This window comes from Tamandua tetradactyla, chromosome 24 (genome assembly GCF_023851605.1).
Source record: "Tamandua tetradactyla isolate mTamTet1 chromosome 24, mTamTet1.pri, whole genome shotgun sequence".
Classification (NCBI taxonomy): domain Eukaryota; kingdom Metazoa; phylum Chordata; class Mammalia; order Pilosa; family Myrmecophagidae; genus Tamandua; species Tamandua tetradactyla.
Genome location: NC_135350.1, coordinates 13,206,017 through 13,222,624, shown reverse-complemented (window position 1 = coordinate 13,222,624; position 16,608 = coordinate 13,206,017). Strand labels below are relative to the sequence as shown.

The window sequence follows — 16,608 nt, the reverse complement described above, 5'->3', positions numbered from 1 at the left end:
TCCTTAGGTGGCTATGGGGTAAGACTTCCACCGAAAACTCTTTAAGACTGGATGAAAATATGGCCTAATTTTAAGAAATTTATTATAGGAATTGGCTCCCACGACCTCAGGGGTTGGAAAGTCTGAATTCCATAGGGCTGGCTGCGTGTTGGAAACTCCAAGATAAAGTTGAATTACCCAGAAGAAGCAAGTTAGCTGGAGGCAGGAATTCTATGACTTCTGAAATCAAGTCTGGCTTACGACCAACTAGATGAGATGATTCCCCTCATTGCTAAGGGTAATCTCCTTTGTGGGCTGTACATGCAATCAGCTGCAGAGGTAATCAACTAACTGCAATTATACATCCACATATAAAATATACCCAGAGTAACAAAGAGACCAGTGTTGTCTGACAAAGCAACTGGACACCATAACCTATCCATGACACATGAAATTAACCATCACACTCTACTGGACCTTTTTATTTCAAAACCAACTTAGAAATGAAAAAATACATAAAAAATGTGTTAAGGAACCATTTCTAATACCTTCAAGTATAAGGAATACTTAAGTAAATAGTTATTCACTTCTACAATGTGATGGTGTGATTGTGAAAACTGTCTGATGCTCCTTTTATCCATTGTATGGACAGATGAGTAAAAAAATACGGATAAAAAATAAGAAGGGAAACAAAGGGTAAAATAAATTTGGTTTAATTTTGGAAATACTAGTGCTCAGTGAGAGGGCGGGTAAGGAATATGGTATGTAGTTTTTCCTTTTTTCTTTTTCTGGAGTGATGCAAATGTTCTTAAAAAATGATCATGGTGATGAATACACAACTGTGATGATACTGTACACCACATATGGAATGTGTGTGAAGATTTATCAATACAAATGTTTTTAAAAAAAAAAATTTAACTATAAGGGATTCAACTCCTATGAATATTTATTATTTGGGAGAGAAAAAATAAAATCTAGTAACCTCTGCTGCCTGTGCTTGTGACTGAAAAGTCTTGCTTGGTCATTAAACAGAATATTTTTCAAAGGAAAAAGCCTTTTATTCTCCCCATGGTCACTGTACACAGAAAATGTTTCAGAAATCATTTATCTAAGTAACTTACTCTGCAATAATGACATGGAATACCATTACCTCCCTCCTAAGATTATGGCGATTGAATTCAATGACTGTAAAGCGCTCAGGATAGTGCCTCGCACATTCTCTTGATTTCCTCATTACCTAGCTGAAGTTGCTTAGCATTTGGGAAGGGTTCAATAAATATTTATCCATTGAATGAGATTCAGGGTTTCAGCATCTGCACTCTGGACTTCATCAGTTTTAATGAGTTATCTGATTACCAGGAACCTTCCTTTTGCCTAACTTTCAGGAACTCCTCTGCTTGAATCGTGAAAACATTCCTGTCCACATCTCTAAGTGGCTGACCTTCCCACTATTCTGAAAGCAGCAGACAGAAAGGATTTGTCATTTCTTTCTCCTAGAGTTTTTAATTACCTTTATAGCCTATGTGGTTATATATTTTAAAGTAAATTTTTATTTTGTCCATCTTAAAGACAAAATATTTAAACAGCCTGTATACTTAAACAGAGCCTGGGTTCTAATCCTGGCTCACCATTTTATGAGCTGTGAGCACTGGACAAATAATGCAATTTAACTTCTCACAGTTTTAAATACTTCTCTGTGAAACTGGGACCAAATCTACTCCAAAGCAGACAGTAAATTCAAGATTCCTAGAACAGGAGCCAGCCCACAGTAAGCTTTCAATATGTTATTTTTAGCTACTGAAAATTAGCTAGACCACTTCTCAAACTGTGGTCTCAGAACAAGCATTATAAGCATTATCTGTGAACTTGTTAGAAAAGCTAATTCTTGGGCACAGTTTAACGAAAACGGGATCAGTAGCATCACTTGCACACTAGCCACAGTGATGTTACACTTTTTGACTCAAACTTACTTATTCAGTTTCTATAATGCCCTTCAAAGTCTCCTTGCTGATGACTGCAAAAATTTTTGTTGGCTCTCAAGTTTTCCAAAGGGTAGGAAGCAAAATCATAAATTTAAGGTACGGGTAAAAACACTAGGTTTAATGGGGGTAAACACTGATAATAAGAACCAAAAGTTCTTAAAAATCCTTTGAATTTACTTCTATTTCATATACTCCATTCCTAGGATAGGTGGGAGTTGGCTAAGGACTTTAAGTTTCAGTACTGATCTTGGTTTCTAAATACCATTCTCCAAATAAAAGGATCCAGGGCTCCTTGGAGAAGAGGCTAATTTAGGGACTGGGGCAGAGAATACCCAAGATGAGCATGGAGCATCTTGTAGTGCAGGAAGAGATCAAAAATCAAAAGGATGGGTTATGTCAAAGGGATACAGGAGCCAACCCGACAGAGCTCCCAATGACCAAAACTGTAACAATTTGGACAAAAAAAATGTAGTAAAGGATTATAATCCAAAGTATTAAAAAATACATGAGGCCATACTGATAAAATAATTGAATAAATAAATGTTCTCCTTTCAGAAGAGCAGAATTCCAAATACTATAAGGGATGGTTAGGTTCACGTGTCAACTTGACCAGGTACTGGTGCTCAGCCGTTTGGTCAAGGAAGCACTGGCCTAACTGTTATTGTGAGGACATTTCATGGACTTGAATCATCAGGTGAGCTGACTGCATTCAGCAGAGACAGGTATCTCATTAAATCAACTAAGGGTTTAAAAGAAGTGATGATTTCAGCAATCAGAAGAGAGAATTTTCATTTCTACTTCCAACAGACAGTTTCTCCTGGGGAATTCATTAAAAACCTTCAGTAAAGTATCCAGCTTGCAACCTGCCACATGGAATTCAGATTCGTGCATCCTGTGGTTGTGTAGGACAAGTTTATAAAATCTCATAATATCCTTCTCCTGTCTGTTCTGTTCCCCCAGAGAATCCTGACTAATACACTATATAGAGAGAGATAATCCCCCTTCCAGAAGTAGAGTTTCATCTCACTTTCCTTACCTCCACCCCTCATCATGCATTGACTGAACTGGCTTTCAAAGTACAGAGGTGTGGAAAGGTAAAAATAGTAACTTTACAGTGGAGAAATCTGGTTACTACTATAACCAACTGTCCAAGATTAACAGCACTTGTAATAAATCAAATTGACACCATATAAGCCCTGGGATGACGTGATTGAGGAGAAGGACCTTTCACCTCTATGGAATTCTTCCTAAAAATGTGTAACCCCTGTCTGTTCATGAGGAAAATATTAGACAAACCCAAATTTTGGACAGTCTCCAAAAGACTTGACCAGTACTCCCCAAAACTGTCAGTCATGAAAATCAGAAAAAGACTAAGTAACTGTTACAGATCAGAGGAAGCTCATTAGACATGACGACTAAATGCAATGTAGTTTCTAGACTGGGGATCCTGGAAAGTAAATGTGATATCAGTGGAAAAACTAGTGAAATCTAAATGAAACTGAGTTAATAGTAATTACCAAATGTCGGTGTCTTTGTTTCTGAAAAACATTTCATGATGACATAGATATTAGGAGAAACTGAATGAGGGGATACAGAGACTCAATGTACTATCTTCACAACTTTTCTGTAAACATAAAATTATTCCATGATAAAAAATTTAGTTTTACAAAATCTAAACATACAAAAATTACTTCTAATTTTGTACTCAATCTATGACGACAAATCAAATATTTTACAAAGGCTCTGTGTTTTCTTGAGAGAGCCAATAGCAGGACTGCTAAGAAAATTTAAGAATTAATTATAAAGTTACCTGGATGTATATTTAACATAGTTATACTGATAACTTGCAAACTAAGCATTCACAAAGTTTGGAATAAGCTATCAATTAAGGATAACAGTCAAATTTTAGCAGAGTTTGCTCCCTTAGCTACAAGAGATACACTTGTCCTATCTAATAGGGAACACATCCCTTGGTAGAATAGCTGCTACCATCTCAGTCTGGTAATATATTAGGTTCCCTGTAATGATATATACTCAAAGTTAGGAACCTGGCCTTTTATCCCAGAACATATTTTTCCTTCTGCCCCGTTCCACCTGTAATGACTTACAAAGAATCATCTCTCCTTGTGCTGTCCTTCTCTGACTTTATAAGCAATGTCTTAACTTTGGCCTTGGCCAGAGTTATATATTCTGGGATACTGGGCTAGGGAAAATCAAATAGCCAGTGGTAAGCAAACCAGAACAGGAACACAAATGAGGAAACACAGATGAGAATTCTAAGGTATTTTCAGGGGTAGCTGAAGTTTTCTGGAATTTTCTCTCAAACAAATAATTTTCTTTTACTATGTAAATAATCTTTTAAGCTTTAAATTGTCAAAGTAAATAAGAGATTTATTTATAATGGTAGTTCTTGGTACCCTGCCCTACTGTATCCATCCCTTTTCACTCCACAGTTAAAAATTAAAATAGCATCATTTGGAACAATTTTTACTAAACCCACTAGTGGATATTTTTAAAGTATCTCAGAATCTCAACCAAGTGCCAGGGAATAAACAACAAACACAACAATATGTAGGGTTCTGAAATATATTATGTTAAACAACTTTTCATTTGTCTCATTAAATTTATCTTTTATCCAGTTATGGCAAAGATTACAGCAAAATATGATATCTGCCATATATATGGGTTCATAAACTAGGAGTGGTTGTGCTTCTGAATCTTGTTTACATCATCTTCTATGATACTTATATGCCCTGGTTGTGCTCCCTGAGATGTTACCAGCTAATGGGTTCCAAGTTTACAAGAGAAGCACACATGGAAACCTATCTGTGTAACTAGTCCTGTCCTTAATAGCAACATGGCATATTCATAAACTAAAAGGGTTATAAAGAAATAACCATATTATGTATAAAATAGAGAAAAGAGTAAGTCAGATCCCTCCAGGCATAAATGTGTAAGTATTTGAAAATTTCAGAGTAAACAAATATCTAAGGGAGTATTTTCCCGTATTTCTAAGTAAGGTAACGTTGATAATGGTGAATATATCTTACAGCGAACCTTTACATTTGACCTCCTTTTTTATAAATATAGTTACAATTACTGAGTTGCAGACCTCCTCTTTTCAAAAAGTCTCCCCTCTTAACACATAGCTCTCTCTGGGATGGGCTGAGACAGTTTGGCACACTAAGACAGCATCACCCAGGAAGGTATCTGGGAGGGAAGGCATGACCTCCCCACCAATCCCCCAGTTTTTTTTTCTTTTCAGCTTCAGATTTAATGTCAAAGTATAAAGATTTGTAAGCCTTAAAATAATCTTTCACAAAATACAGTGGCTTAATGCTGTAAAAACATTAGTTCTTCGTCCGAGGTTGTGCTTTCCTGTCCTCAACTGCTGTAACCACCTTCAGCGTCTTCTTTAGAGATCGGTTTTTTCTTCATAACGACACCAGCATGCAGCTCTTTGGCTGTCCAGGTAAGGCTTACAGCCTAAATGTATAACACTGTCAAACAAGAGCTCCACTGTTGTTTCACATGCTGCAAAGAAAGAAAATGCTATTACTGCTGGGCAACTGCAAAGCATTTTTGTCTTTGCGTATATATTATATACTACAGCACGGTGTCAGGTACTTCCTCTGTGGTCACTCAAATGTATGCAGAAGAAAGCCATCCCAGACTCTCTCAAGCCAATAGTATATAAACGTACACACAGACTTTAAGTTTTACTCTCTTTACCACATATCTTACCTTTTGTTTGCATTCAACCACCCAACCCAAAGTTTTCGCACTACATGAATGACAATGTTAAAAAAAATTCAAAACACTTAATTATGGTCAATGGCTTCTGAGAACTAAACATACTGTTTAAAATGCTTAAAGCAAATACAAACCTGTTCCCTTCTTTGACCAAAATTCAAATTTGGCCAGGGAGGTGAGGGGCATAGGACTCAAAGGTGCTTTTCCTATGGTAGGTTTTTGAACTATTTTAAGATTATGAAAAAGGTAATAATTTACTTTTTTCAGTCTAATACACCAGGAATAACCAGTTGAGATTATCTTAACATATTACCCTTGTATGTTCAGTTTCAAGCATTCATTTTAAAGAAGAAACTTCTCATTGATTTAACTACAAAATCTTAATATTTTCAGAATTCTCCAAAAAGACTATCAAGAAACACAATCAGCCACTGAAGTGTAGAGGCTAGGACTATTAAATATCAGAAAACAGAAAATACCTCTATCTATGCTTCAGCTGTATACTAGTTTACGTTAACTTAGCCAAACGCAAGCATGGGGATACAGAGGTTGTGAGTTAAAAGATTCACCTGGAGCAGAAATTTGCTGCTTGGCAGGTATAAGTTAGGATTTCAAAATAAGAACGATAAGACAATTTGGAGAATACTGTAGTAAATAGAACAGGGGTTTTGAGTCATAGTTCTAGTTTGAAGACTAGGTATGTCACCTGGAGCAAGTTACTTCTTTGTGAATCTCAGTTTCCTTCCTTGAAACATGGAAATAACGCCTCCCTGGTTGGGCTGCTGTATCAAATGAGCGTATGCATAAGGTATCTAACACATATATTCTGATAAATGCTTGTTAGTTTTCTTTCCTGCCCGTTCCCATGACCCTGCCTTTTCCCCTTCTGACTTCAGTGTATGGTGCATCCTTGGCTTGACAGGAGAAATGCTGTGACTACTAATATTTGAATAGTGATGTATGATGTATATTTCCACAAATATTAACTCATGTCACCCTTATGACAACTCTGTGAGGTCAATGTTATTATTCTCTCCATTTTATAAATGATGATACCAAAGATGAAAGAGACTAAGAACATGTCCAAGGATACAAAGAAAGAAACAGAGTCTAGACCCATGTCTTCTAGAACCTCCTACTCCAAATTCAGTTCTACTCTTAAACTCACTATAGATTAGGTGTTTCAAATTTTAGGCTCTGCGTAATTAAAGGTATATGAAAGGGCACAAGGTGGACAAATTCTTCTCTTTCTGCCTCACATACCTTTACAAGGTTCCTAATGCCTTTTGCTTCTGTGACCATAAGCCATTTTATATCACTCAAATTACTGGCTCCTTCCTTGAGAAAATTTCAAAAAAAAATTTTTTTTTGATAAAACTTTTAAAACTCTATTACTCATCTCTGACCAACAAGACCATCCTTACCCTGAACATGCTGAGCTAGTCCTAGTGTTTTTTGCACATTTCGGCAGATCTTGGAGAGGCAATACTGGAACTCCTCATCACAGTCATTCTTGCCTTTGCCACACGTCTCGTAGCACCTATCATGTTGGTTACAGCACTTTGTCAGGGAGGGGATGCCAATGTTAAGCTGAAAGAGTCATTTGGATGGATTATTGCCAAAGAAACTCGAAAATCCTCTGCTGAAGTACCACATGCAAACAGTTTTAGAAATAAATGACAATGACTGCTCTACAGGTAACTTCCCCAATCCATTTCTGCCTGCAAATGTTTTCCATGTTATGACGTTCCCCATGACTCTCATCCACACCCACCATCTCACTCCCTCTCAGCCATGCCCCACTTCTCCCTGTTTTGCAACATTAAGAAGAGAGCTACCTGATGATGACAATTACAACTTCCAATTGTTCAAAACACAAAATACAGTTTTAAAAACAAAGATAAGGCTAAGGGCACTAAAAGATTTCTCTAGTATACAGACATGCATGATTTCTGGATATCCCCCCCAAATAAAATGTACTTTATGTAGAAACTCCCTGAAAATTTTTGAGCTCCTATAACTCAAATTTTGTTTTTGTTTTTAAAAATCTTTGGTTATCCATTCCTCAAAGATACCATTACTTCGAATCTACAGTATCTACAATCATTTTGAATAACTGTATCTTCATGGCCACTCTATATGTGACTATGAATCATCCTCATTAATACTTTTCCCCTGTAATACTTGGCTTGGATCCAGCTTCTTCTACAACAAATACATCACTGTTCCATCAGCTGCTTTTTTATTTTTATTTTTTGGCATGGGCAGGCCCCAGGCATTAAGTTAGTTTCAATATAGAAAATTTTATGCTTTATCAATACCTTTTATTCCTAAGTAGCATTATTTGCATACTCAAAATTAAACTTTTAAGCCATGTTTGTGACATCAGGAAAAATGATTTAAATGGTACTAACATCCATACAATTAAAAATTAAAACATTAATTTTACTCCATTTACTTAAGTAATTAAATATACAGTTACCCTTAGCCATAAAAGAATGTAATAAACCAGACACTACTTCTATAAGTAAAATTATTATTTCCAAATCTGAAAACACATTGTTAGTCTTGCAATAGTATTATGTAGCCTACCAGTCAAAAATCTTATCAAACAAGAAACAACATTTACGTGAATACCAAACAGCGGAGAGCCACATCCATTCGGTGGGGAGGGTTTATAATCGTAACGTGGGAAAGGTTTAGATCCTATAAAATAAAATATAATAATTAATTTTCCAATATAGTAGAAATACAATACATACTCAAAAAAGGTCCACAATGTGCTAGACTAGCCTTGGAAATATTTAATATTTATTTGGAAACTATCTTAAGTGACTATGGTGAGCATTTTAGCCGGTGAGCATTAAGAATGCTAATTTGCTACTTCATTTTTATTTCTCCTGCAAGGAGGAATGTATACATATATATGTACACATGTATGTGGCAGTTCCTCAATGTAACGATTACTTAAAACCCTTATCACATAAAACCTACAAAAGCTGATCCTAGATTTCTGGAAATTTCAGAGTTACATCCCAGATTGAGTCCATATGTATGAAAGATGAAGGCATCCTGATATTCCGTACATTCTAACACTTTTATTTGTAGATTAAAATCTATAGGCAAAAAAATAAAATAAATAAATAAAACAAAAATTAAGAAACCTAGAGGCAAGGACTGTATCTTCATAATCTTCGGCAAATTTTCTATTGTACCCAAAGCTCAATAACCATTAACTAACCAGTTTACTAAGTTAGACCCCAAAGCTAAGGAAGACAAGACCAATGGCTGATCATTTAATTACCTTAATACCATTATAAGTCATTACAGCACCACACGTTTTGTTCCCAATTCCAGTGAGCCATTTCACAAATGTAGCCCCTTGCTAGCTAAGAGAAAAGGTCAGGAGCAGAGATGGCTCAGTAAACCCTATTACTCTGGCTATACTATTACTCCCTAATAGTCCAGAGCATAAATTCTACCACTAGTGGTTCAGTGACAAGGAGACATCTTTATGACAACACCACAACAATCTTAAATATTGGAGGGTTCTTCAGAAATACATCAACCGATACAGAAATCATCCAAAATATCAGTCATCTATTTTCTCTGTGAACGTTTCCCATGATCCTCCTACATCAAGAAATAGCCTATTCCACTGAGAAATGCCACTAAGTGTTAAGAAATTTTTTCTTCTGCCTTCTGGTGAATTCTACCTGTAAGCAATCTTCTGTTCCCCTAGGGAAACACAAAATATGCCCATTCCCTATTTTTATTTAAATAAGAATTCTTTAAAACATTTGGGACTACTATTTATCTTTATTACTAAAAATAAAATAGCCCCACTTATATCAGTCACACCACAAAGCATAGTTTCCAAATACTGTACCATACTTGATATCTAGGAAAAATGCAAAGCATTCCACTTTCACTCATGTATTACTAGAGGAAAAATTAAGATACCTTCTAAAAATAATGCGAGGGAAAAGAAAAAGCCACCCTTTCAGTAATCTGCCATCAAAATAAGTAATCCATTCAAAGAAATGATCTATAAAAGGTTTAAGTGAGTTGCTAAATTCCATGCTCAACAGAGGTGACAAGTCTCATCTCATAGAGAATATAACCTCATGAAGATATCAAACTATAGTCTGGTCAATCCAGTCAGAAGGAACAGTTGTGAACAGAAGGAAATAAATGGACAACATGAATCTAGAAAAGGGGAAACCAATGACAGAATTTGCTCTTGGGTCTTCAGCACCAACCAAGAGAGAGGAGGGAGGGTTATAGATGTCCCAGGCTATCACAGATGAGCCATTGTGATCATTCAACTCTTACCTCCTAATTTTATTCCTATATTCTGAAGAAAACTGGTTATGATTTGCTTTCCACATGTAAGAGCCATCACGGGGGGGACATACTAACCATTTTGATGTCAACTGGCCATCTCAAACTTAAGATGTGCCTCCTGACATTCACCCCATAAATCTGCTCCATCCATAGTCCCCTTTTTCCAGTTAATGGCAACTCCAGGCACCTAGGGGCAACAACCTTAGCCATCCTTGACTTTCATTTTCTTATATCACACATCCAATTAGACTGTACACCCTGTTGAATCTACCTTCAAAATATTATTTTCATTACTTCCATTCCTATCATCTGGTCCAAGTCACCATGGATTATTGCTGTAACTTCCTAAGTGGTACCCTTATCCTTTCTCCCCAATTCCACCCCACCATCAGCCATAGTACAATCTCAACACTGAATCAGAGTGATCCTATTTAAATTTACACTATATGAAGTCTTTCCTCTGTTCAAAACCCCTCCAATGGCTTCTCATGCCATGAGAATAAAAGCCAAAGTTCCTTCATTAGCCTGTAAGATCTTATATAATCTGGTCTCCCATGACTTCTCTGACCTCATCTCCTACTATTCCTCCTGTTTCTCACTCCATTCCACCACCTCTGACCTCCCTGCTGTTCCACAAGTATGCTCCTACCTCAGGGCCTTTCAACCTGCCACATTTCTATGTGGATATTCTTCTGCCTGATATCTACAAAGTTGCTCCTTCACCTTCTGTGCTAGTTTAAAATGATTATGTACCCTAGAAAAGCCATGTTTTAATCCTGATTCATCTTGTGGAGGCAGCCTTTTCTTTTAATCACTATTCAGCACTGTAGGTTGGAAATTTGATTAGATTATCAATTGTGGTTATTAACCTTTGATTAAAGGGAGATGTGACTCCAATCATTCCAGGTGGGTCTTGATTAGTTTACTGGAATCCTTTAAAAGAGGAAACATTTTGGGAAAAGATTCAGAGATACAAGAGCCAGAAGAGCCCAGGCAGCCAGAGACCTTTGGAGCTGAAGAAGGAAAACAACCCTAGAGGAGCATCAATAAACAAGAATCCTAGAGAAAAAGCTAGCAGATGTCACCATGTTCACCATGTGCCTTTTCAGTTGAGAGAGAAACCCTAAACGTCATTGGTCTTCTTGAACCAGGTATCTTTCCCTAGATGCCTTAGATATGACATATAAATAGCTTTGCTTTAATTTGGACATTTCACAGTCTCAGAACTGTAAAACTGCAACTTAATAAATTCTTTTTAAAAGCCATTCTGTTTCTGGCATATTGCATTCCAGCAGCTTGCAACTAGAATACCTTCTTAACAAGGCATTCCCTGACCATACCATTTGAAGCACATATGAACTTCTAACATACTAAATCATTAAACTACAACTACATGGAATTACTGATCATCAATTTCACTTTCTGATGTAAGCAACTGCTCCTTCTCTGGATGTTTTATGTTTCATCATCTGTATGGACAGCTGAAATCTAAAGATTTACCTAGATTGAGACAAATTAGTTCCTTATCTACAAATTTTTCTTATTTTGATGTAAATACTTCCAAACAGACCCATTTTTCTCATCTAGAAGAATATGAAGCAGATGAAAAGAAGCATAAGGAAAAGGCTGTTGGGTCATACAAAGTTCTTAACAGTGTGTTTTATAAGAGATGCCTGGTTGAATCCCAACAAGCACTCTCAAACACTTGAGACTTTAAATCCGTTATCATGAATGGGTCACCCTGCTTTCACTCTTGCTCCCCCCATCCTCCACCTATTTTATTCTCAGCACAAGAAACCAGAGTGATCCTATTCAAACATAAATCTCATCATGTTACTCCTTTATTTTCAACATTTTACAAAGGATTTTCCTCCACAATCATGCAGACTCTTGCTGCCTTTCCAGTATGTCAGGCACATTCCCACCTCAGAGCCTCGAACTGGGGGTTACCGCACCAAGAATGCTCTTTCCCCACATGTGATCACGGTTCATTCCTTCCCCTAGTTCAGGTCTTTACTTTGAGGTCTCCCTAACCACAACACATAAAATTGCAACAGCCCCAGTCCCCAGTACTCTACCTCCTTCCCTGCTTTATTTTTCCTCCTGGCTCTTATCACTGTCATATTATACACTTTTTTATGGCTTGTCTTTGTCCACTACAAAGTAAGCACCACAAATCTATATTTTTGTCTGTGTGTTCAGGGCTGTATCCCTAAGACCTATCATGTAGAAATATTTATTTATATTATAAATATTTGCTGAGTGAATCAATGATATTCATAATTGCTAAAAACATTTTATGATCCAATTATGTTTTCTATTTCTCAAAGGAAATGAAAATGTTTTCTTCCTCAAATCTTTTTCTCTGTTGCCAGAAAGAAAAAGAATTAGGAAGAAGGTAGGAAGTATCACATTTGTTCCCCTAAATAACTTTACTTAACTCTGGATAAAGCTTTGTTCCTATATAAGGAAGGATGGTTAGGAGTAGGTAAGTCGACCTATGGTCAGTCCTTAGATAAAGCAAAGATAACTGAATGCAACAAATCTGGGCCCTTCAATCTGACCACATCCTTCTTGTATTAACTTTCTTTTAAGCTCCCTCGACCTCTTTATCGCAATAAAGTTTACCCCTTAATCACTATGCTCCTCCAACTTTGCCTCTTTCTCTTTGGCTCTGATTTGGCTAGTTGCATTCTAAAATATATAAGAAAGGTCGAATAAGAGTTCCAAGGAGATTTCTCAAGTAACAGGAACTAAAACAATAATTCCCACTGTGTTGGAATTAATAGCATGGTGACTTCGTACTTACTAAGATACAAAAGGACTTTCACTGATGCCTACCTACCATTTCTTAAACTTTCAAATTCATTTTGTGTTTTTTATGCTGATCTTGCTATAAATTGTAAACTTAGTGGGGCCTGTGAAAGATTAGAAAGATTCAGTAAAAAGAAGGACTTTTAAAATATTTTAATAGCAGTAATATCCAATCAACTTGTGAGGTTTTTTAAAAATGTAAATAAACTCTAGATCCTTGACTCATCATCAATTTATGATGACTGGTCCTCCAGTATTTCCTATCTCACTAAATGGCTACAATATCCTTTTTTTAGTTCAGGCCAAAGCCCTCGGAATCACCTTTGATTGATCTTTCTCCCCAGGTCTTTTGAGCTTGTTCCCTCTGCCTGGAACACCCTTTTCCCAGATTATTGTATTATCACCTTTACCACTTTCAGGTTGCTGCTTAAATAGTATCTTGACCATGAGGCCTATCCTGAAACTCTATTTAGAAGAGTTGACTGGCTCCCAATACTGATGTTATCTTTTCTGCTTTATTTTTCTCCAAGCCCGGGTATACTACACATTCACATATACTCCATTATTTGCCATGTCATTTACCTTATTTATGAGCTTACTGTCTTTCCCCACCAGAATATGAACTCCATGAACAGAGATTTCAACTATCTTGTTCACTGTTAAAGCTTCAACTAGTAGAACAATACCTAACACATAGTAGGCACTCAAATATTTGAATAATGAACAGGAATGACTTACTATAATGTTTGCCTCATGAAGGCAACCCATTTAATTCTGAAATTATGCATCTATTCCTCTGAACAAGCTCTATATAAAAGATAAAAAAACAAATCCTTCCTGGCCCATATAGGTAGTAACATTCAGGCATAAACTTAAAGCATCGAAACTTGTCTTAACACCTATACAATACTTCACAGAATACAAAGGTATGCCTCATTCTTTACCTCCACTAGCATAAAACTAGAAACTATTCTGAGAATTATGAGCAGCACTTGGCATCACAGTTTTACACGACAGAGGTTGCTTTAAAGTTGACCTTACATACAATCTGGTTTTAATATTAAAGTCACTGAATTCTCTATTATTTGATCTACCAGCATTAGCTGGGCCCAAACCTTGGGTAAACTTATTGGAAACATTTATCTCCCAAGTGCAATCTTATTTTGAATTTTGAATTCCCAAAGAAGTCGAAGAACTGTATCTGAACTATGAAAATATTTAGGCATTCAAAAGCTTAGTGGGTCAACAAAACGTTCTCTACCTGAAATACTGGATTTATTATTACCTACAGTGCCACCAAATACATTTTCAGAGTCAAACAGGAATTTAAGTAAAAAACAATTACATTAACCAACAAGGACAAGAAGGGGTCGTTGCTACCCAAGGAAAGAAAACTCCTGTCAAATCTTGGAAGACTATTGTCTATGAAAGTTATCCTAACTAATTTTCATAGACTCAACAACCGGGTACACCAAAAGTCTGTACAAAGGTCGCAATTTATTTTCTGTAGCTTTGCAGGAAAACAAACAAACGTTGAAAATCAATTACTGAGAAAGTTAAAACAGCATGACTACAACTCCAGGTTTGCTTTGCATGTTCAAATGCTTAATTTACAAGCACTAAAACGAGGAGCTAACATCTCGATGTGTTCCGTTCCATTACTGTGATTCGTGGGTCACTAAATTCTCAGGCAACCTCCTGCAATTGCCTCTCCGCCAAAACAAAAAAAGAGGAAACCAGAAGCAACGAAAACCGAATGGGGAGTACACACTGAGGCGACCTACCACATTCTAACCATTGTGATGCGAACTTGTAACCGAGTTGCCCAATCACGCGAACAGCAAGATTCTGCCCGCCGCTGTTTTTCCACGGTCAAAGGACACCGTCAAGGTCTGCCTCGCTTCCCCTGCTCCCACGTCCCCAACATCCCCGCAAGCACGGGCTTCGCCGGCCCGGGTTCCCTCTCACCGTCACTGCACTTGTACTGGCAGAGCCCGTCCTCCCCTCCAAGGAGGTCCAGGGCGGCGTTCAGGTACGTGTCTATCCTGTGAACGCCGTTCCGGATGGTCTTCAGGGTCGCCCTCCAGTCGGGGGTCTGGGCCTCCTCTTGGCAACTGAGAGCGGCCGCCAGGAGGAGGAGCAGGAGCGCGAGCGCGGGCCGCGGCAGCACAGCCATCCGCGCAGCGCCGGCCTCGCGGGGCCCCTCCGGTTCCTGGAGTCGCGGCGCTGGCCGCGTCCCCACGGAGCCCCCGGGGCGCCACGAGCCCGGCCTACCGTGCGGCCACCGACTCCATGTCCACGCCTCCTTCCGGACTGCGTGGGCCACGCTCGACGCCGCCGCCGACGACGCCGCGGGCACGCGCGGCCGGGCGCGCCCGCTCACCTGCGCCCGTGGCCGCGCCCGCGTGCCGGCGCCGAAGCCTGGCGCGTCGGACGGCTTGGGGGAGACGGGATCTTAGTCCGCGGCGCGCACGCGGGGGCTGTGACCATCACTCGCGATGAGCCCGGGAAGCATTTAAATGTACGGATGTTGGGACCCCGTCCCCAGTGACTCTGATTAGGTTGGTCCGGGGAGGCAGTGAGCATCGGTACTTTTTTTAAAGCTCCGCGGATGGCGCTATGGTGAGAAGTTCCAGTCCTCGTCTGACCTATCGGGGTTCAATCCAGTCACTCCGAGGGACAAACTTCGAGTGTGGACAGCTTGGGAGAAATACGCTCCCACTGACCCAGGCAGAGGGGTCCAGCTGGCCTTCCGGTCTGGGAATATCACTCTGGCCTCCACCCTCTAGCCTGGTCCTCCTGACCAGCTGTCTCTGCGAGTGGGGGAGCCGGGAGATGGCAATCCATGGCGGCGGCGGGTGCGTGATGCTGACTACATTGAGCCAGATGCGTCTTTGGACTTTCTGGAAGAAAAAGATGGTTTCATGTTAAAAAACACTCAACAACAACAATAATTTTTTTTTAAGTGCCTGTAAATTTTCTTCCCTGATAAGGAAGAATCTGTACTCTACATTTGATTGCGGTAAAAAAAAAAATCTTGATCAAAGAAATCATTGTTTTCCTACTCAAGGCGTTTGGTAACTTGATAGATCCAATGGCTTCTCTGTATTTTTTCCCAGTGGTGGGTAGGATTCTTATATAACTATTGCAATAATTTTTCACCAGAACTATAAATATCTAGTTATCTTTGCATCCAAACAGTTACTAAGAATTTTACCATAGGAATCAGAGTCATGTTGCAAGTGTTGGAAATAGGTGAGTCCTTTCTGTAATAAAAATTACCAGTAAATAGTTGGGTGTCTTGTGTGTGTTAGGAGTTTCATTATAATAAATGTTCAGTGCAGCGTTCATAAGCAATACATCCCTCTTTATTACCGTTTCAGGCACCTTACGTACATGATCTCTCACATTTTAAACAACTCTCCTAGGGAGGCAAACTTTCGAGTTAATTAGAAACAGGAAAAGGCAGCCTTCCCCTTAATGGAGAGCTTCCAGAGAAACTCCCTGGTCTAGGAATAAGTCTTCCAAAACAAAGGGCAGAATTCAGCAAAGTAATCTTGTTCCAGCTTCTGGTAAATGCGCGTAAAGTCTTCCCTTTTTTTCATTTTCTCTATACATTTTTTCCTTGGTGATTCAGTTAACTTCTTGTTTTTAACTTTTCTTTATAACATATGCAAAGCAAAGAAAGAAAAAAAGCAATAGTTTTCAAAGCACGCTTTAACAAGTAGTTACA

General features: G+C 38.4%; 1 protein-coding gene across 2 annotated transcripts; it reads right to left on the bottom strand.

The window, feature by feature from the left end:
* Positions 1-4,533: 4,533 nt before the first annotated feature.
* On the bottom strand, positions 4,534-15,172 carry PLA2G12A (phospholipase A2 group XIIA). Of its 2 annotated transcripts, XM_077142562.1 has the most exons (5): positions 14,844-15,172; positions 8,344-8,420; positions 7,139-7,304; positions 6,421-6,496; positions 5,387-5,495 (listed from the first exon to the last, which is right to left on the bottom strand). In XM_077142562.1, exons 1-5 carry the CDS (start codon positions 15,049-15,051, stop codon positions 5,489-5,491), a joined length of 534 nt encoding a protein of 177 aa, XP_076998677.1. In that variant the 5' UTR covers positions 15,052-15,172; the 3' UTR covers positions 5,387-5,488. The 2 variants fall into 2 exon arrangements, with proteins under 2 accessions (XP_076998676.1, XP_076998677.1); XM_077142561.1 differs by lacking the exon at positions 6,421-6,496 and having other exon boundaries at positions 4,534-5,495; positions 14,844-15,154.
* Between the last annotated feature and the right edge of the window lie 1,436 nt (positions 15,173-16,608).

What these genes read in the sequence shown, in the direction of transcription:
- PLA2G12A (XM_077142561.1), bottom strand. Translation starts at nt 15,051, where the DNA reads ATGGCTGTGCTGCCGCGGCCCGCGCTCGCGCTCCTGCTCCTCCTCCTG. An exon ending in CTCCGCTGTTTGGTATTCAC is followed by an intron (nt 7,305 to 8,343) that starts GTAAATGTTGTT and finishes TGACTCTTTCAG; the next exon opens with CTTAACATTGGCATCCCCTC. An exon ending in ACTAGCTCAGCATGTTCAGG is followed by an intron (nt 5,496 to 7,138) that starts GTAAGGATGGTC and finishes CTTTCTTTGCAG; the next exon opens with CATGTGAAACAACAGTGGAG.